The sequence below is a fragment of the Anopheles gambiae genome, chromosome 3 (assembly GCF_943734735.2).
Source record: "Anopheles gambiae chromosome 3, idAnoGambNW_F1_1, whole genome shotgun sequence".
NCBI lineage: Eukaryota > Metazoa > Arthropoda > Insecta > Diptera > Culicidae > Anopheles > Anopheles gambiae.
The window spans coordinates 879,831-900,760 of NC_064602.1; the positions used below are offsets into that span (position 1 = coordinate 879,831).

Here is a 20,930-nt window from a genome sequence, read left to right on the forward strand (position 1 = left end):
GTCGAAGTGGCTGCGATTGAGAGCGAATTGGGCGTTCGCGAGCAGCGAAGTGTTTGCTCTTCGCCTCACAAAGAGTGTTGGCACATTAGGACGTAGGTTAAATTGAATTGATCATTAATTTGTACGATTTTGCGTTCATCCAGAACACAACATGGAAGATTGTTTAACTGATTGCTCCAGTCAAGTATATGATAGCCACACTTTTTAAAAAATTAAGTCAATAGTAATATATATCAAACGAACTCATTTAAGTAGAGGAAACCGAGTTCGTGTATCAATTTTGTGAATTAAAAATCCATTAAATTAAAAATCGAAATTATGTTTCAAAAAGATCGCGCAAACCAACTGTCCTAAGCTGTGTTGCATCGTGAGCGATTTTGCGCCGTCCCGTTTAGTGCTCCTGAGACCACATATTCACACAGAAAACACGGCCACTGTCACTGTGTGCCTTACGGACTAAAACTAATTTTAGACGAACTTTATCGCCTGCGACTTGCGTGCAGAGCTTGCCCACGCCGTAGTACACCCGTTGAGAGGATCATGTTTTTTTGCCGACAATTTTCGGCAGCACGTTTCGAAACTGGCGCGATTTCACTTTTGCGTCATCGAGAGTGTGCCACGTCAATGAGTGCGACGAGGGAACGATTGCTATTGAAGGTGGAGAGCGTGTTTGAGCGTTTGATCGTGGAGCAGTGTTGTTTAAATTTTATTTATGTAATGGGTGGTATGTAAGAAACTTGAATAGTTCCATATTTGAATATTTTAAATATTATTTCAAAATGTATTGTATAATAAGTCATGTTTTGTTGTATTGGTGCGGAAATAGAGCAATATTGCGTTCAATTTCCACAAAACACCAGGCGTATCCATTGACCCGAGCACGTGCTGAAAGCAGTACAATGTTGTTTTACCTTCATTCTTTTTGCAACAAACCCTTCTTCTTTGCTGGCTTCAACAACCGTGTGTGATACGGAAATAAATCCTGTGTTTTGTCTAACACACAAAAACACACACACTCTCACAAGGACCTTGCCCCAAAGTCTCGTGAAGAGCATTGACAGGCCCGAGCCTTGCGTTCCATTTCGCCGTCGTCATTAACCTTTGCCCGTTTCCCCCCCGTTTTTTTCTACTTTGTCATAGCCAAACGCCAACACGGCGCTGTGTGTTCGCGCCAACGAACGCCGTGGTCGAATATCGAACGGTGAAGCTTTGCTCGGTTTTGTTTTTATGACCTCGTTCTTAGGCTTCAACAGGCGCGCCAGTTTGCACTGTTTGACAGTTTCGCGGGAGCACACGCACACACACATACACACACGCCAGCAGAGTTTGATTGATGGATGAAAACAAACGCGAGCGAACGTGCTCGTGTAAGCCGAGCGAGCTCCTCAAAACATGACTCTTTCCGTAGCCATTTGACATGTACCGGCATCCGAACGTGGGGTGCCGAGTGTGCGCAAAACCGGGCCACCGTGCGAAACAGCCGGTATCAACAGGGTAATGGTATTGGTAGAAAGCAGGAGCGTGAACGTGTGGTTCAAACCTTCCCTAAACCTTGCATTGCTACAACACCAAATAAACACGCGTGACACGAAGTTTGACAGCGCTCTCACGCGTTGCTCTTGCTCTCACTTGGCCGAGAGAATTTTCCCTTTCGCTCTCTCTGGTTCCACTGCAAATTTCCACGAACACCACGCAGCCACGCAGCAGACGGTTCTGCAGTCAGTCAGTTGTTCCGTAGCTTTTCCGTAGGTTAGATGGAGCGATCGTGCCGGGTCCGTTGTCGGCTGGTTGGCTAGTTTTTTAAAGAGGGAGGCCCTCATTTTCCACACCGACTCGTTTTTCGCTCCATCGCGCTTTCTCGATCCATTTTTTGCCTTCCCTTCCCCCGTCGTCGCCCGCATCGTACGGTTGCGGCCTAAGCTTATCGTTTAATAGGCTTTCACCTACAGTGCCGGAAAATTAAACCTAATCCCAGTGTCCCAGTGTGTGGCGCAGTGCTGTGTGTGCTGTGTGGTGGCGTTTCGAAATGATTTTTTCCTCTCTTTCACTCGCTCGACGCTCGGTGTGTTCTAATTATTCATCGCAATAGTAATCGAGAACGTTCTGAGTTCTGAAAAAAAACAACCAGAAAGAAATGTAGTTTGACGCCACCAGTGTGTGTGTGCGTGGAAAAGCTCTACTCGAATCGTGTGTGCCTAATAAACATCACCTGATGAAACTGCTGTGAGGTTGTGAAACTCGTAAAAAGGATATTTGTACAGTCGGCTTCTTGTTTTTTCTCGGCGCTACGGTGATGCATGTAGAGTACGCATGAAGTCCTCGTGTGTGTGTGTGTGTGTATGTGTGTGGCTGTGACATAATGCGGTACCGATCGGTTTCCCAGGGGTTTCACGCATTGGACCTTCTCTCCGGTTTCCTCACGTTCTCTTCATCTTCGCCCTGGCTGCTGAAGGACGGAAAGAATATCTAAACCCGCTGGGCTGGCCTGGCTTTATCCTTGGGTCATAAATTGGGAGCACAAATCCTGCTGTCCCCCCCCCGGGTGATATGGAAAAGCGTGCACCAACACAACCATCACACCAACGCTGAAGGGGACGGATGTTGCGGTTGTCCTGTCCTGACGATAAGCACCAAATGCACCAACAACCATGGAACAGCGGCTCAGCAAATTGTGTTGAACGGAGGAAACGTGCTTTCGTGCGGCAAATCGCTTTCGTGGAATGATTATTTTCCCATACACGTTGTGTGGCTTATGAGGAAATTAGAATTTGAATCGATTGAGGGAACAAAGCAAACAAAATACTATTTCTCGATACGTTTGTATGAGCTACTAGCGCATTTCTCCAAACGAGCGTTACGAATAGGCCGTCGTGTGGAAAAAGCATTTTAATTAAAAACTCCCGCCAACCAACGTACCAGAAGCGGTCGTTCTTTCCGTCGAACATTAGTACATCAGCTGCCTGGTTGAAGGATTGCTGCACTCTGCTACCTTCTGCCTCGCAATGGACGGATCGGCACTGTCAACGTTTCCGCGAGGAGCTCGCCCAAGTCCCAGCAAGCGTGCGGCTAGTCAACCGATGGCTGCCACAACGACGCTTGCCAACAACACAGTCAGCAGCGAGACCAGTAACGGTGGCTGCGAACGGAACCGCGAATCGTTGCCCAACGGTACAATGGTGCGGGAGCTGCGCCGTGAGCGAGAAGCAGCGCCGCTGGAGAGTCCGCGCGACTCCCCGGCCACGAACCGGATCCGCACGTTCATGGGCAAAACGCCGAGCGCCATCAAGTCCAAGTTTCTTTCGGTGCTGGGCAACAGTACCGAAATCATTAACGGAATCTCCAACAAGGTAAGCATGGTGGTGCATGGGCGAGGAGGTCACAGGGGGACAGCGGACACTAGTTGGGAAGGTCACAGCTGGATCGATGCGCCTTGCGGGGAATGAATTGCGATGGACAAATCTTTCCCGTCAGGTGTCGTCACTAATTAGCACAAGTGCATAACTGGCGGGCGTTTGGCGTGGATTAGTGCGCAAGCACGTGTCGTAATTATGCCATCCGTGCGTATGTATGTGTGGTAGTGTGCGGGGAACACAGGTGGGAATTATGGATGGTGGATGCTCTAATTAAATCAGCCGATAGGCGTTACTCCCTGTAGCAATTGTTGATTGAGCACAATAATACGACCAATGAGGAACATGTTTGAGACGTGAAAGAGAATGAAATCTCTGCCAACATTTCACATAAAGACATTCAATTAAGGCTCCACGCAAGGTCAAAATCTGAAACTCAAATTAAATTAACAATTCTTATCGTCCTCGCGAAAGAACTTCAAACTCAGCTTTGTACTTGTTGGAGAACAGAGGAAAAAACAACGCGTGATTCCATCAAGCTTACAGCTTACACAGCTACAAGCTGGACAAGCTGTATGCGATAGCGCTGGAGGCAAATTTGTGTATCGGCTTATTTCACGCTCCACCGCCTGTTTCTTTGTGCCGAGTGGAGGGCTGAAAAGGAAAAAAATAAGGTCACCAAAGCGCCCTATTTCCGCCCACCGAAAAGTCTACGAACGACGAAAGCACAGGTGCAAACTTGCTGTATGTGTGTCTGTGACTCCCCCTGGGGCGAATGGGCTTGTTGCAGCCAAGACACCGCGTAGCTTATCAAACACACGGTGGTGTACCAATGGGGGGGGGGGAGGTGTTTTCCTTTTGTCATCGTTTCACTATTCACCCACACGCCGTTATCGAGAGAGCGCGCGATTCGGTCGAGCAACTTTTCTTGTGCCACTTTTAAAATGCCACCGAGCACCAGTGAAAGTGAAGTTGAAAGTGCGGGGTTTGGAAAGAGAAAGCTTTGCCTGCCTACACTACCTCCACCAGCGCACGGTACCTTTTTTTTCGGGGGAAATGACAAAAGGGTCCACAGTTTCCGTCAACCAAAAGGTACATGCATTATTTATAACATCCGTCAGGTGAGGTGAGTCGCTGGAATGACGTTCTTCCGTCGGCGGCGGCGCTTTATTCCGATCAAGTTCGGGGCAAATGATTGAGGCAGCAGCAAATGGATTATCCGAGCGGCGTGCGGAATCAAACATCCGGACGCGCATTTTACGCCTTCTGGTGTGCTGTGGAAATGCTTTGAGCCGCTTTGAACCAGAAAACGGTTGCCAATCAGCGTCTAATCAAATTCGGAGAGGTGAAAATATGGTGGAAAAGCGCTAGCACTATCGATCGATCTGGGGGGTCTTTTTTTTGGGTCGGGACCAGATGCTCAGGGACATTGGGTGGGAGATGGAACAGAAACAGAACCCCTTTCCCCCGTAAGACACAGTAAAAAGCCTGCAGATAAGCAAACGAGCAAACATCCTCGTCAAACGCTGCTTCACACTGACTTGGTTATGAAACGCAGCTTTTATGCGGCTGGGTTTTCCGGGCGTTTCTTTTCACGGTACTTCACTCACGGCTCCAGCGGTTGGAGGTTTAAGCGAGTTTGCTTCCAGGAATCGACCGATCGATCGCTAAGAGGTTTCTTTACATTCCTTTCCGGCCCCGCACGGCCCAAGCTAGGTAGAAGATATATGGAAGGTGATGGGTTATGAAATCGTTTGTCGGGATGTTTAGTGGCACGCCGGTTCAAGATAATTGATGGAGCGGATGTGATGGGAAATAGGTATTGATTGATTTATGGCACGAGAGCGAGAAGGGGAAGAACGGGTTGTTTTGTGAAGTGTGTCAAACGATGCAGTCGCTTAATCTTTCCAGGAAAGTTTATGTGTGTGTGTGCTATTTTATGATACATTTTCCACCTTCCGACCATCCAAAGGTAACAAGTTTAAAGGAAAGTAGTATCAACAGAACCAGAGAAAGGATAAACCTCTTTATGCTTGAGGATGGGATATTTAATGTACTCTCAATACGGTCGGTCGTTAAAACGTGGGAGCCATAGGGACGCTCGGCTCCATCCCATTGTTAGCGAAGGGATGAAACGGAAAACGCTCCGTACGCCCTATCGATGACCCTTTCAAAGCGAAAGCCTCTTGAGGTGCAATCCGAAAAGGGGTATTAACAGTCATCAATCTACACAATCCTGAACCACCCAGAAGAAAAGTCTTAAAAAGGATGTGGGTATGTATGCGTTTTAATGGTTGAAAGATAAAATATGGTTCCAGCTTTGGTGTTTTGATTAAAGCGGATAAATAATTCAGCAATCCATTTATTGGTGAGACTGGGTTAGTGTTGTGCTCGATTGAATTGGATTGGAAAATGCGTGCTAAATAATGGAGGAAAAGGATAGAATTGAATCAATGCAAGAAAATACAAAATCAATCCATTGATGTGGATTACGAGTGTTTGAAATTTGTTTTAAAATAAACACCCTTTTATCATCTGCTACTGGGAATTTATATGAAAAGATCAACGTTTTCACTGAACGCTATCGGAAACCACCACACAAGCCTGTAAAGTATATTTATTTTTCCTTGAATCGTCTACCGGTTACACGCATTAACCGATCGCTCGCTTTTGTACCGCAAGTAATGGCTTCCCTCCGCACCTCCCCACCATTGTGGCCACCGCTGATCGACAATTGGAACTGATGCGTAACCCATTATCGAACTAATTAGAAAACAAATTGCTACCAGGCCACGGATTCATTGAACCCCCCGCACACTTTGCCCCATTTCCGTACCCCAACGGAACGTGAGCGTCTCTTCTGTCCTAACGCCGCGTTATCGCGGCTGCATAAAATGCTGAGCCTGAGTTGGCTGTTTCGCAGAGAATGGGTCAATGGCGCTGGCGCTGGTTGCATAAATTATGTATCGCTTTAACGCTCCACCGCGGTCAAAAAAAAAAAAAAAGGACACAACACTATCGCATTGCAGCGGGCGCCGTTCTGCGTGTGTGTGAAGTGTCAAACGATTCCCCGGTGTGCAGTTGGGCCACTGATTCCTCCACACACCAGAAGTGAGCAATGTCCGTCCACACACACACACACACACAAAACCATCGAGGATGACACACTCCACTCCATTGTTTGTGACGGCCTTTTTTCGGTGGTTTGAGGTTGCAACAACGATGACTGTGTACCTGTGTGCCTGTGTGTGTGTGTGTGTTTAGTCATTTGCACTGTTGCTCACTTACTTGCCCCTGGGTCTTGGTCGTTGCGGCAGAATCTCGGAATTTATGGTGCGGAAAAGTCGTGCAAGAATGTGACCGCGTGCCACCGCCGGGCGGGGTTGAGATACGCTTTCCAAGATATTGATCGGTGTTTATGGAACGTGTTGTGCCGTTGTTGGGCCGCGTTTGTGGCAGCCAGGAGCGCAATGATGATACCAAACCCTCCTCCCCCCACCCTGTCGCCATACATGTGCAAGATAGGGTAGATAGGGCAGGTCAAAGAGGCAGGGACTGCTGGCTGTAAAGAAAACGATAAGTGAAGCCGTCTCACGGCCGGCCGGTTCTCGTTCGGTCGCTTCTTGCAAGAGCCAGGTTTTTGCAGCAATTGGCTGTTTAGCAGGGAAGGGAAGGACGAAGGGAGAGAGAGAGAGAGAGAGCTGGGAGACGAGGGTTTAATGCAGTATGTGAGGATGTGCCTGTGTCTTTGCGGCCTTTTTCTCAAGTGATCGGGCATTGCAGGGCAGGTGTGAAACGGATGGGACGGCCTTGTAGCGATAAGGACGTGAGCAAGTGTTGTTGCCTAAAATTATTTACACAGCTATCAAAATAAGTGCACATGGAGCTTCGTGCGTAGAAGTGTTTTCCGGAGGAAACGTGTAATCTTGTTATTGCTCGTAGACCAGAAGAAAGGACTCCATGGAGTGTTGCTCGCGTTATTATGTTTCATGCACAATTGCTCTGCAAAGTGGTAATACTAATCAAATATTATGATTAACGGAATTATTTATCACTTACATTCCCACGAGTGGATATTACGAATTCAAAAATAGTCCCTGTAAACATTAGTGTAAACCTCTCGCCCCTCTCCCTGGACAGCGCTTACCGTCAATTAGCTGGCTGAATAATTCATCGGCAGCTAGGCAAAACGGCGGGCCAGATAAACGATGGTCTGCGGCAGGCAAAAGATCATCGAGCAATGTCCCCAGCGGGGACGTATAGAGCATGCAGGCGGACACAACACGAAACGGCACAAATGGAAAAATGGAAAAGTTGACAAAGAGGTACACTCGGTCATCCTGGCTGCGGTGGTGTTCTGCTTTCCATATGCAAAATAGATGCAAACATCGTGTCGTTTGGGCAAATGTTTGACCGGACTGACTGTTTGGGTTGGCTTCGTGTTGCGGCAATTTCAACCAGTGGTTTTTATCGCACATACGAGGGAGGAGACTGTTCACTCCTTTACTGAGTTTTATGTTTTGGAGCAGAGAAAATAACGGACACGAATAAAAACTGAACATATCAAACAACAGCACAGCCATGCTGAAGCCTTCAGTTTCCTTTTTGTGTAGTCCAAAATTAGGTCACCGTCGCTACAAAATGAGAGGTTACTAGCGCTCTGTGACACAAGCACATTCACCTATACACGATACTTGAAGCGAAGGCCATCGAAGGGCAATCCAAAGCTACACGCGGCACGTGGCCGGGACACGAAATATCCCATCCGATAGCGCTCGTTCATTCATTTCACTGATTGGTTTTCAATTGAATCGAGCCCCGCTGAAGATGAATGGAGGACCTACTGGGGACCGGTGTTGGGCTTTGGGAGGGGCCACTGGTATCGGTATCCTCGTTTTGCAAAAGGCTCCTTCACCGAGAGCGTCCTTGACCGTTGCTTTCCAAGGGAGGTTTGTGAGGACCGACGCCGTTTCTCACAACGAAAGGAAGGCATTTGACATTGAAGTGTAAAAGTGCTCACGGGTGATAGTGACTAGTTAGCAGTGGAAGGTCGTTGAAAATTGCTGATCCTTGAGCTTGGATGTCGGTTCGATGCTGTTGGCAAGTTGGCAGGATTGGACGTTAATTTTAAGTAAGTGGTTCGTAAGGGTAATAGGGACTTCAAAGAAAATGTTGGTTAAGGAAATTGTGGTAAATCTTCTAGAAACCGTCTTGAGCGGAATTTCTCTCCCAAAAGTTGTTGTAAGAGGTTCTCATTCGCATAAAATTGAGGAAAATAAATGATTTCTACGACACCTTTTAAAGCGAAAGGTCTCATCTCGGGCAAAGCATTGAGTTTACTGAATAACAACTATTTGACCTTTTGCCATTCTTTTACCAGATTGATGCCGCCCTCAGTCTCACCTCGTCCTCCGACACCGAAACGACGGCCAACCGCAACCAGATGAAGGTGGACGACATGCTGCGACGAAAGTACGAATCGTCCAACATGAAGCATCCAGGTGAGTGGGGCAAAACGAAAACTTCACAACTTTACTCCACCTTCAATTAATTTACATAAATGATCGTTTTTTTTTCTCGCATCCTAACAGATGATACCCGCGGCGAGCATCAGATCGACTACGAGCTGCGTCGGGCGAAGGAACGACGGGCGCATGAGGAGGTCCTTTCGGGGCGCTATCGGAATCCAGCCTTTTCACACCGTACGTACACAAACGATGGAAAAAAGGAAAATTGTTCGAAGAAGGTATTTTCTTGGTTTTCCAGTTCTACCGCCACCTACTCCTGTTCCAAGCACACCACCACAACCGGTGCCAACAGCGACGAGTACGACCAAACCGATGACGACGACGACGACGACGACGACATCCGCCGGCAAAGAGAGTGAGGAGCGAGTGACGGAACGGGCTCCATCGCACAGTCTCAGCGCTGACTTTAGCCACAGCAACTTCAGCCAGAACTCGTGCTCGCTCGATTCCAAGTCACCGCAACCGTCGGCGGGCGGGCCAGATCTGGGCGAGACTGTAGGCAGGCTGGGTGCGACCAACAACGCCGTTGCAACGCCGGACGGGTTTCCCTGGGGCAGGGACTTTTATCACGGGCGTGAACCACGGCTAGGTAAGATGAGCGGAGAACCCAGTCAGGCAGGAATGTACGAACGTTATTTGACCCTCCCGTGCGTTTGGACAGGTATTCCGAGCAGTGCCTCCACCAGTGACAACGAATCATGCGCCTTCAGCGGTACGCTCGAGTCGTCCGAGCTGAAGATGTGGATCCGGTCCGAGTCGGAAAACTCCGTCCCGTCCTGGGCGTCCTCCATCAGCCTCGACAGCCAGTCGGAGGAGGCGGTGCTGGACTTTATGAAGCGGTTCGTGCGCATTCTCTTCCACGACAGCTCCAGCATAACGCTGCAGCTAAAGTCGGACTTTGGGCAGTTTGCAAGGGTGAGTGGGAGGGAGAAGAAGGAGAAAAGAATGTATGGGAGCTATTCTGTTCTTCGATTAAATGCCTTTGATGGACCTGAACTGCTTACTAAACAGGTAAACTGTAATAAATTTCCCTCTAAACTCTCTCTCTCCTTAGACGGAAACTGGACGATTGTGGTTTTCCCGTTTGGTTAACGCACAGCGGGCCAAGACGAAGCGGGTGGACGAGTCCACGTTCTACTCACTGATTCAGTATTTCGCGATCGTGCTGTTCGAGTGCGCCGAAAGCGAGGACTACTCTCCGGCCAAAACGCTTATGAACATGTGCTTTACCTTTTACCATGATAGTAAGTAGTCTGTCTGGAGTTTGGACGTTAGTTAGTCCGATGTCTCACTTTCCTGCATTCCAGTTGACGTACCGGGCTGTGATCCGTACCGGGAGTACCTGTACACCTATCTGCGCGATCAACCGATCTGGCAGACGCTGCGCTTCTGGAACGCGGCCTTCTTCGATGCACTTCAGACGGAACGGAAACACCGGCCGGTGCCACCGACCGTCAAGCATTCCCCCAGTGCACCGCCGTCACACACGAAACAGTCGTCCAAAGGCAGTGGAACCGTCCCCAACGTAGGAGATCCATTTCTGGGAGGCACGGAGGAAGGTGCGACTAGCGCAGCGACACTCACCGTTCCGGAGCAGGAGCGGTCCTCGTCCACCAGCGCTTGCGACCGGACTGATCCGGCAGAGTTGCAGGAGGACAAGCATTACCATCAAAATCTTAGCTTTGGCCAACTGGGGTATGTGGAGGGTTGTGGGGAAGCATCTTGTTACACGCTTAATATAATTAATTGTTCATTTTTGTAGAAGTTTCACGTGTAACATGCACGCATTTGGACTGTCCCGTGAGCTGTGCAATGAGTTCCTGGTGAAGCAGAGTGTCATCGCCAATCTTTCACCTGGTATGAGAGCAAACACCACGCGAATGTACTGATCCATCAAAATGTCTATTCTTATTTTAGAGCAACAAAAATTGCTTCAGGAAAACGTAGATCGCATGTACCGCGAGACGGACCCGTGGCGGGAGAACTAGGACACACCAAGCGAATGATAGAGCGCAACGCAACCGACCTGCTACAAAGGGGGTCGTCGAGTCGAAGGGATAGTATTTTGTGATAACTTTTTGTGATGTCCAATAGCCGAGGAACCCAATAACCCGTGGTCCTGTTTCCTATGAGAGATCGCTACGTATCCAAAAGAAGATAGTCTAATCGATCTACAATCAGGCATCTTTGAGCAATAGATTTCCATACCCTGCGCATTTGCCTACTCAAGGTATGGTAGTTCCTTCAGGACTTTTAATACCCCGCATTGCTAGTTGCTGCAGTGTTTTGATTTATCGTTTAATGAATAGCAATTTCGGATGGAATGGACATCTGTTTCTGAAGTGCTGAAGGGTATCAGAGTGTCGAAAAAATGGAAATGTATAGATCACGAAAGCAATACAACCAATCGGGCGAGTGATGTGCAAAAGCATTTGACAATAAAGCATACAGACGGGATTAAAGCAAAGAGGATGGAATCAAGCAAAACTGAACAATACGATAACAAGAGGAGCTGCTGCTTAACGTATCGCACACGCGTGCGATTGCAGAGGGCATTAAAGTATATCATTCCAATAAGAAATGAACCACAAGAAGTGATCGGAGCAGATCGAAAGATCGTTAAACTATTCGATAATGAGCAATGCTTTAAGTAGGGTTAAAGAAGACACAGACGAACACACGAGGTACTAACGCAGAAGGTTACGCCAGCACTACTACACACCCAGTTGTTATGTCGAATAAGCAATAAGGAGCAAACACACAACTCTTTGAGCAGCAAGTAAGAAGATAACATAATCGTGATACAAAACGTTAACTAGTTCATAAAATATTTCCAAAAGTATTCCGCGGCGTGCGGCTGGTGATGTTAGGGACACGAGAAGCGAACCGGGACGCCAAGACACACGGTGGTACAAGGTGTGGATGGTATTGCAGCCGCATCTATTTCCAAGTACATAGATTTCTCGCCTATCACAAACTAAACCAAACAACAGAATAAACCCTCAAACCAATTCGAATGCAACGGTTACGGCTAAAGTTGACTTGAAAGAAAAATGAAACATTTGCAGATTATAAACCTTCTCGTTCGTTTCTTAAGTACGTTCTATCTTAGTAACTTTGCGTCTTTTAGGTGGTATGCTAAGCTTTTTCTACTGCTAACTGCTAAACTAAATTAAACGGCCTCTCGAATTCAAAAGAACAAGCGCGCAAGTGTCGCGCACGCGGGTGAAACTTTGCACCGCTTGCATGCGTGAAATATTTCACGTTCAAGCTGCGACACGCTCGCAACTCAAACCGCCATCGCTGGGACGCGTAGAAATTAACCGCAAATCATTTATTTACCATAATTTATTTTTATTTTCTCACTTCACTAAAACGTTTAAGTAAACTCTTCATAGCACACGTGCGTTGTGGAAGGATGATCGGGCGGGCGTCTGGCTGCGATGTAATTTGTTTCTAATGAATTCTCGTCCCCTTGTGTCGCTGCGTTCAGCAAAACGGATCAACGTAACACGTTAAAAAAATGAAACAACAATTCGACATTGTCACATTGGTCGGTGGGAATCAGCCGCAGCGCTATCTAATCAATACGCAGGAATAGCTGCACCGACCCGGCCCGATCGCGACTACCTCCGCGGTAGATAATGTTTTTCGCCCAGGCACGGCACTCGATGCTGATGGTCGTTTTCGCTGCAATCGGAAAAAACAACGGGGAAGGTGTGAGTTGAGATATTGTCATGCGGTGGGATTACGTGCTACGTGTAGCAAGGAAGGTGGATGACAACTTACGCTTCGGTCGGGCAAGATGTACGGCGACGAGTGGGCTCAGATAGCCGTCGATGTTCATGTATGGGTAGTAGTACGCTGGGAAACCTTGGCTCGGTAGGTATTCGATCGGTCCGAGCTGGTTTTCGTCAGTGGTGGTAAGTTCCTTGCACGTCACCCACACCTGGCGCCGGTCCGGAGCGGGTAGCGATCGAATGTGGGACGCCAGATCGTCGGGCATGTCGGTGGGCAGATCGTCGACGTCTTCGTAGAACTCGGGCTGCCAGCCATAAATCTATGGGAAGGAAATCACCAGGTAATCCAGAAGAACTATGAAACAAACGCTCTGTCCTTACTCTGTTGAGCTTAATGAAAATGCATGGCGCCGATCGGTTGTAGCTGTATCCTGCCGCTGCCGAACATGGACCAAGGTTCTTCACATCGAAGGCACACACGTTGCCGGCCGTTGGTGGAGTGTTGAAGTCACAGATCACCTGGTTCTTGCCACCTCCGGGTAGCAATGTATGATCCGCGTACGCTGTAAATGAGAGATTTACAGTCGTTAGTCACTGGCACCGTCGTCCATTCTTTCTTCCTCTCCGGACTCTCTAACTTACGTGCCAGAAAATCGTTGAGCATGTTGACCCACACCGCTACGTCCGATTTGTTGGCCGCCACATACTGGATGCTATTGATGCCTTCCGCTTCTACCGGTTGGGGGCGATAGCTCACGCCAGGGTTGGTACCTATGCGCGACTCATCCAGCTGCCACTTCGGGTATTGATGGTTCAGCGTGACCAGCAGCCCCTGCATACAGATGGCGAACAGTGCCGCCAGAACGGTGTAGAAGCAGGCATAGAAGAACAGTAGCTGTGCTGCAGAGTGGAGTGAAGGAGTTGTGCAAGAAAAGAAGACGTTAAACGGGAGCTTTACAAGTGGCCGCGGAACGTGAGTCTTGCCGATATCGCGATGATAAGTGGATCATCCGCCAGCGGGACAGTATCTTAATCGGAAAGCACATAGTAACACCGCTCGGACTCGGGCCCAGCCGTGGTTGTAGGCACTCTCGCAGACAACAGTGTGATCAACAGTGTCCGCGGAGGCCCCGAGTTGCATGTGTTCCTACCCCCTGAGAGTCGGAATTGCACTCGTTATCGGGTGGCTGTAAATTATATGCATCAACGCACCGTGCTGGGTGGTTCGTTGGTGAACGTCTTTCACATAATGGTGCTTTAATGTCGTTCTAATAGGTGTACATTTGCAAATTCATCAAGAGAGTCAACGGTGGAGTCAACAGTTTGTTATTAGCCACAGACGTAGGTGACAATCTGTTTATCGCGTATCTGCCAACTTATCGTAGGGATTGTTTATCGTTCGTACTACTTCAAACCGGTTTGGCGCTATGGTTGGTGCACTGGCGCAAAGGTGTTTTATATCAAATAGTTTTGAATATCGCAGAGAAGCTTCTTTCCCTAGCGTAATAGCGTAAACAACGGAGTTGGAATTTGCTGACGACCCACCTTAATAGCAAACCCTTTTTTCGGGTTCTGCCCAACAGCCCAATCATTTAGGTAAACAAGTTATCCGAATATCCCCTCAGTCTTCCTCTAAGCGCCCACCTAAAACAACGAAAACAACACACTACAACTACCACGACCCACCACCGTTCGATAGTTGAGTGAGTTAAACGGTTTTCTGTATATTTAGAAACCGAAAACCACCCGTATCCGGTTCAATGCAATCGCAATAAGCCTTCCCACCAACAGGGGATCACCCCCACTTCGCCCCCCATCGAATGCACTTCTTCCGTGGTATTGTGGGTAGTAAGCAATGGGTTAGGGGCGAGGTTACACCGACAAGAAAAAGTATTGTACACTGATACCTGCGACAAGGCAGCTATCACAAGCAACAGACGAACGCCACTAGACGACACCGGTTTGAAATTGGACGATTAAATTTAGCTTTCGTGTGGTTGCATGATTGTGTGCATGTGTGCGTGTATGTGTGTGCTATAGCACCCAAAGAAAAATACTGTGCGAGAGAGAAAGTGTCGTTTTGTTTCTGCAACAGAACGTTGTTTCCGCTGTTTTTACTTGCATTTGAAACCGCCCGTGCCGACCATTTGAATCCACTGTTTGAAAACGGTTAAAGTCGGAGGAAATTTAAGCGGCTCGTTTGCACGTGTGAGTTATTTGCTGATCTGTGTACCCTCCCCTGCGAAACCTTGTGTTGTGATAGCGTTCCGAGAATAGGTGGACCGGAATCTTTGTCACAATTTCCCAACATTTTCATCGCATTTGCTTGGCGCAACGCGAAGCACTTGCACTTGGTTTGTGCATGAAATTCCGCGGCAAGTGTGCGAGAGAGGAACTGCACTTGCACCAGTGGTGGTCACGAGTAACACCCACTCGATCTACACCCATCCATACCAGTTTTGACGTGAACTGATGTAAAAAACGGGCAAAATTGCATTGATTTGTATGCAGATGCGAAGGCGAGCGATCGGGTCGGGTGCTCATGCATTATGATCGACCGGTGGGTGGTTCATTGATTCGCAACTATAAAGGCATATTGATCGTAATTATAGCACCCTTGATAGACTTGGTTCAATGAGAAACACGGTTTAAAAGGAAACTGGGTTGTGTTCAAGACAGTCGTTCGATATCTAAGTGTTAAAGCAACACTTTGAGTTCCTTTAATAATAGATGATTAGAGCAATTATTTCAATACACAAGATGTGTGTAGACAATATTTTAATGATTTTGTGTTCTATCAAAGGCAATCTTCTACGACTTATGGAGTATTCTAGAGAGTTAGTTACTCTCAATTGAATGAAATATTTCGAAATAGATGGATGAGATTATTCAGAAATAGTAATTGAATACTAGGTTAAGGTCATTTCCGTCCGCTCGGCTTGACGTTACGATTATGCAGACTGTTGACTAGGCGATAATAAAGACTCCCTAGCGTAAACACACATTAAATCGTTTTTTACACCTCTGCACGATGCTGTCCCACCCCATGCAGCGTCCCTTTGCGATAATCGAAAATACTGCGCACGATGCGAATCTATCATTCGATCACTAATTTGTTCATCATATAGACACGGCTTCAATTTACTTTTCGCTCCAGCCAGCAAATGGATGAGGAGAAAGAGGATAGGCAATACCCGTTGAATGCCGCAGTCGTCCCTAAACGCTACGTAAACAATCCGATCTGCAAAATAGAGCCGGACACCTTCCACCAAGACGCCATCATCCAGTCCATCCCTCCTGCCCGAGATCGATCATTCGAGATACGTTGCATTTCCTTCCTATCGCTAATTTAACGGCTGCGAAAGCAACGCAGCACGAAAGTGGATTTTAATCTCGCAGATGCACTTGACATCACTCCGCTGCTACATCGATACTAAGATATCAAGATAGAGAGAGAGAGAGAGAGAGAGGAAGAGCGAGTGGAGACGCCCGAGTCGGGGCCGTTCTTCCGTTCTCTGTCGACGGTGGGTGGTGGTGTTTTTCTTTTCTCTCTATTTGGTTCACACTTTTACCACTTCGCAAACAGCAGGCCAGCGCCGAAACTGGCGTATCCGCTAATTAAATGGCAAGCGAGCGGTGAGAGACAAACACACAGGGACCGACCGAATTAAGTGCCATCAAGATAACGCCAGATGCCGCGGTCAAGCAGGGAAGGAAGGGCTTTTTCGTGGCCAGCGGAGGCGGCTGGTGGAAGATGTCTTCAATTGTGTGGTTTTGCTTCTTTTTCGCATCCAGACGCTAGGAGAGGTAGTAAAATAAAAGCATAATCATTGTTCGCTTCATACGCGAATGATTCATCCCGGCACGAAACCATTGCGCTTGATACCGGATTCCAAGAGATGTGACTCTAAATGCGATCAGCAATGCGGAGATAGTGCAGGATTGGGGCAAATAGAAAAGTAATTCAACAAAGTTGCTCGAAAAAAGTTTCTCGAAATGAGCACATACCGATCGCGTCGAGGCCCTCTGCCAGGCCCTCTGTTTGTTGGCTAAGTTGCCTCGGTTACAGCACGGTACAACGACCCATTTATACTGTTTATTGACCTTGGTTCTATCGCCACGCCGTGTCAATAGTACAGCTATGCTGCGCACAGTTCGGTGGTGACGCTGGGGCTGAAAATCTTACCCAAACACCCTCGCACACACTGTGCCGCATTATGGAGCCGCCCCGCTATCGAAGACACCTGTTGGGCGTGCTAAATTATAGTTGTGCCTCACCGGTCGACGAAATGGAGCGATAAGTAGCAGCAGCGCAGGGCATGGATTTTGGCGCGCTGATATTTTTGAATCTCCAAAATAAACTAAAGATGCCAAGCATCAGAAGAGTAAGTATGTCTGCCAGATGGCACGATGGGCGACGCTGCTCGTGATGATCTACTTTGGAAGAATGTCGTGCTGGGTCCGGGGAGTGGCGAGGAGAGTGCCAAAACATTCTCAAAAATGTTCCTATTTAAGCGTCCAAATTTACATGCAGCGGTGAGAAATGGCTGGATTTGCTGGAGTAATTGAGATACTCGCTGGAAGTGGACCAGTAAACAGCGTCTGCTTCCACGCGCACAATCATCAGCGGGTGTCCAGCAGCAACGCCAAAGCATGGAAAAAGTTCGTAGTACGATGGAAAAGTCAAGGTTGCAAGAGTAATGGGCAGGCAATGGTAAAATATGGATGATTAATTGATTGATGAGCATTTTAATGGCATAAGGATTCTGTATTCCAAATAAATCTAGATGCTAAAACCAGCTGAGGAGAGCTGGCTGAAAACATGCAAAAACCCACGCCAATGAATCAGAGACGCTAATTGCTGGCATAATTTTGTAAGCAAAATCTATCACCATCGCAAGAATAGCGTATTAAAAGAGACAGTTTTTGGATTTGGGTGACACATGGTCCTACGGTCCAGTTGAAAGTTATAGGAGGAATGATAATTATTGTGCCTGAGTGGTTTTTCGCATTGAACTCCTAATGAAACATTTCACCATCTGATCTGAAATGGCGACACTGCTAACTTCACGCCTTTGAATCTCAAGGTGGGAGGTAGAAACGCTATTGCTGATGTTGGGAAAGTGAGAAAAGATCGGAAATTCTCCTTGTTTTATGTTTAGACATTCAAATCCTTTCGAACAGTGAACAGAATATTCCAGTAATTTGTATTTTAAACATGGAAATTACACACGGGAAACTACAATCTTTGGAGTGATATGGTGCGTAATGAAGCTCACTCACACACACATATCAGTTGAGTAACATTGCCATTTCAGAAGATCATTTGTCCCAAAAGCATATGTACTGTTAGGTAACTTTGTTTTCGACACGTGCCTTAAGGGCCTCTCCAAGTACACCCTTCCCCAGAAGCCTATAAAACACTCGAACCGCCAAGATGCAATGGGACAGACAGTGTCCCATGTGACCCAATATAGCAGTGTTGCAATTTCTAGACCTACTACAAAACCAACACAAATCCCACTGCCGTTCGGCTCGGTGCCAGTGAATGAGGTGAGCTGGGGCATGATTCTTTCGCTTCCAGCCTGGGGTCTGTTATCACGGAACTATGCCATCGTGAGTGCGCGTGTATGCATCCGCACCCAAGCAAATGGTCCCCAACCCCCCAACTAAACCTCCCGAGCACCACCCTAGTTTCGTTGATAACGTTATCAGCCACGGGACGAGCTAAGCAGGCTCGGGGAAGTGTTTAAACACTTCCAAGGCCTGCTCAAGTGCCCGATTGGTAATGGGTAGCGAAGGCAGACGACGTGAAGGATCATCGCTATCGAAACGCTGCAGTAAGACCGGACTCGAACCACTTTCCACTCGGTGCCGATGAAGATGTCCACTGAGCTGGACACACGATTGTCTTGCAATCTTTCCACTGGTTATCTCTGTCCCTCTATGTTACTCACCCCAGCCTTTGGACGTGCGGCCAAGAATTTTGCCATCCTGCGAGTTGTAGAGATACTGGCCGAGCGTCTGCTTTTCGGGTTTCGTTGGAAACTCGTACGTCCGTACGATCCGCGGTTGACTAGAGCGCTTTTCTGCAGGCATTTTTGAGCCGTAAGTAAGGATTCGAAATTATTTGCTAATGCTACCACTGCGAAAAGAACTGTGCGGCCACTGTGGTTCGTATGCTTCACTATCACGACACGAGGCCTTCTTGGCGTCCGCTCGGTTTCAACTGCTGCTGGGGTTAAAGGCGAATATAAATTAAATAAATACGGGTTGGATTTCCTTTGCTCTGGAGCTTAATTGCACTGCAAATTGAGACGTTCCAGAGGGGTAAAAAGGGTGGTACGATTCTGAATTCTGAAGCTATTTCACAAACATTGCAACAAGACCACAACGATCAGTTAAATAAGAGCTGCCTTAAGATGTATTAATGAAAGCAATTTTAAACTCAAACTACAACAACTAACTTCGAAAACAACACTTCACTGTGCGATCAATATCAACATACAACATGGTAAACGAACTGTCAAGCGATTAGGAACTTGGATATTGAAAGTACACACACCCCGCCAACTGCGATTTGTTCTTTTATTTTGTTTTTAACTGGGCACGTTTCCGTGGAAAGTAGATTATAAAAAGTTGAGATTGTGTTGATTCGATACAAACGCACACACCACCACCACCACCACCAGACACACCAACACACGCGGAATCGAAAAAATTAACTGCTCCAGGTCGAGCTGGGCAACCGATCTTACTGCTGCTACTCGTGCTGCTGTTGGTTGCGTCTTTTCAGCCAGACGTGTACGCACGTGTGGACGACCGAGAGACAATTGACAGCTGTTAGATCGCGCCAGTCCTGTTTACGATGCGTTTCGGAAACCGATTCACTATCGGAGCGCTCGATGTGAGCGAGAGACAGAGAGAGAGACCGTATTGCAGGGTATGATGTGCTGGGTTGTGCAGGGTTGTATTGAGTGAAATTAGTGCTTTTGTCGTACTGAGAGTAGGATAGTGTTGGCCAAAAAAGGTAACAATTCAAAAACCTTCTTCAAGAAAAAAGGAAGAATTAAAAAGAAAAGAAAATTACAATTTGCTCTCATTTACATTTAGCAGTTTCCTTATTGTATTCAACTCCAATTGAACGGTGCTCTTTAAACACGGATGAAAACCCCTTTAATGAAAAAGAACTCTCCCGCTCTGCACACGCAACGCGACTTAATCGTTTGATAAAGTCGAAACCGGCACAGTACGGCACGCAAAAGATGCCTGCAGTGTTGGGCAGTGACGTCACTGATTGAGTGTTTAATGGAACGGGTTTGATAGCAACGTTTCGAACGGTTTACTGATAACGGCAACTGAGGCAAAATCATAGACAACAAAAAAAGTAGAGAAAATTTTACACGAGCCTTTTATGTGCGGAAATCGATGTATTCTTTTATCTGCACGAACATTTTGTACAAAACGTGTCGTAACCCTATTTCTGGACGATCAATCGGTTTTGGTGGTAAGTTCAAGCTTGAGAGAGTCTTATCTGGTCGCAGAAGACGCATCAAAATTTCACTTCGAATATTATTTTACATCGAGTTGAATTAGGAAGATTTCATTCATGTCATTCACACTTTTTCAAGTCTTAGGGGTTTGCTTCAGGTCAAACATGTTTTTCGTAGTCCACTGTACGATCAACGCACGATGTCGATCGTCCGAGAGGCGTCATTTAAAAAAGGGCTTCTACCCTTTCCAAAACAAATTTCAACCCCCACCGGTTCAACACCTTTACCAGCTTTATGCAACCTTCTTCTCTACCTTTCCCCTTCTCCGGCCCTTTCCACCCTAAAAGCCCTATAATAAAGGGCTCCAAAAATTGGCGGCCTTCATGGTCGTGGTGCACGTTGTTGGTCAGGGTTAAATCGTTTCCCAGAAAAACCGACCCGAAATGGATCGTGTTGCGTGTTGTTTTTTGTTCGACCATCGCGCTCCCCACCGAAAACCTGTTTTACTGAAACTGCACCATGTCTTCTTATGTGGAGCAGCCCGGGCATTGTTTTGATTCGGTTGTTGGATGTTGATATCGTCAACCAACTTAGCCCTCAAAATGTTGAACCATGCATGAGAAGACACCGTGAGCATCGGTGATGAACGCTGCCCGGGCACCTTGGGGCTTACCTGTTGATGTGGACTCACTCGCGTCGGGCGGAACTAGTTTCGTTCAGTTTGAGCCGGGCACATCCAAAGGCTACCGGTGGGAACTCTCGCTGCATCGCGTCAGTGCAGAAGGAGGCTTGTTACGTTGGAGGGTTCGGTTGATCGGG

The 20,930-nt window shown here is 47.4% G+C and overlaps 2 protein-coding genes across 19 annotated transcripts; one reads left to right on the forward strand and one right to left on the reverse strand.

The window, feature by feature from the left end:
• Positions 1-821: 821 nt before the first annotated feature.
• Positions 822-11,895, forward strand: LOC1278173 (uncharacterized protein KIAA0513). 2 transcript variants are annotated; one of them, XM_061656516.1, is made up of 9 exons: positions 822-3,347; positions 8,731-8,851; positions 8,942-9,052; positions 9,117-9,467; positions 9,540-9,793; positions 9,933-10,122; positions 10,186-10,573; positions 10,644-10,735; positions 10,796-11,895. In XM_061656516.1, the coding sequence occupies exons 1-9, from the start codon at positions 3,003-3,005 to the stop codon at positions 10,864-10,866; spliced, it is 1,923 nt and encodes a 640-aa protein (XP_061512500.1). In that variant the 5' UTR covers positions 822-3,002; the 3' UTR covers positions 10,867-11,895. The 2 variants fall into 2 exon arrangements, with proteins under 2 accessions (XP_061512500.1, XP_061512499.1); XM_061656515.1 differs by having other exon boundaries at positions 824-3,347; positions 10,641-10,735.
• Positions 11,802-19,833, reverse strand: LOC4578240 (sodium/potassium-transporting ATPase subunit beta-2). 17 transcript variants are annotated; one of them, XM_061656519.1, is made up of 6 exons: positions 19,377-19,833; positions 18,576-18,850; positions 13,261-13,518; positions 13,000-13,181; positions 12,668-12,938; positions 11,802-12,568 (listed from the first exon to the last, which is right to left on the reverse strand). In XM_061656519.1, exons 2-6 carry the CDS (start codon positions 18,715-18,717, stop codon positions 12,459-12,461), a joined length of 963 nt encoding a protein of 320 aa, XP_061512503.1. In that variant the 5' UTR covers positions 18,718-18,850; positions 19,377-19,833; the 3' UTR covers positions 11,802-12,458. The 17 variants fall into 17 exon arrangements, with proteins under 17 accessions (XP_061512503.1, XP_061512502.1, XP_061512511.1 ...); XM_061656518.1 differs by having other exon boundaries at positions 18,576-18,853; XM_061656527.1 differs by having other exon boundaries at positions 19,386-19,522.
• Between the last annotated feature and the right edge of the window lie 1,097 nt (positions 19,834-20,930).

What these genes read in the sequence shown, in the direction of transcription:
- LOC4578240 (XM_061656519.1), bottom strand. Translation starts at nt 18,717, where the DNA reads ATGCCTGCAGAAAAGCGCTCTAGTCAACCGCGGATCGTACGGACGTAC. An exon ending in TTTTCATTAAGCTCAACAGA is followed by an intron (nt 12,939 to 12,999) that starts GTAAGGACAGAG and finishes TCCTTCCCATAG; the next exon opens with ATTTATGGCTGGCAGCCCGA. An exon ending in ACATCTTGCCCGACCGAAGC is followed by an intron (nt 12,569 to 12,667) that starts GTAAGTTGTCAT and finishes TTCCGATTGCAG; the next exon opens with CGAAAACGACCATCAGCATC.
- LOC1278173 (XM_061656515.1), top strand. Translation starts at nt 3,003, where the DNA reads ATGGACGGATCGGCACTGTCAACGTTTCCGCGAGGAGCTCGCCCAAGT. An exon ending in CGGGCGTGAACCACGGCTAG is followed by an intron (nt 9,468 to 9,539) that starts GTAAGATGAGCG and finishes GCGTTTGGACAG; the next exon opens with GTATTCCGAGCAGTGCCTCC. An exon ending in CTTAGCTTTGGCCAACTGGG is followed by an intron (nt 10,574 to 10,640) that starts GTATGTGGAGGG and finishes TCATTTTTGTAG; the next exon opens with AAGTTTCACGTGTAACATGC.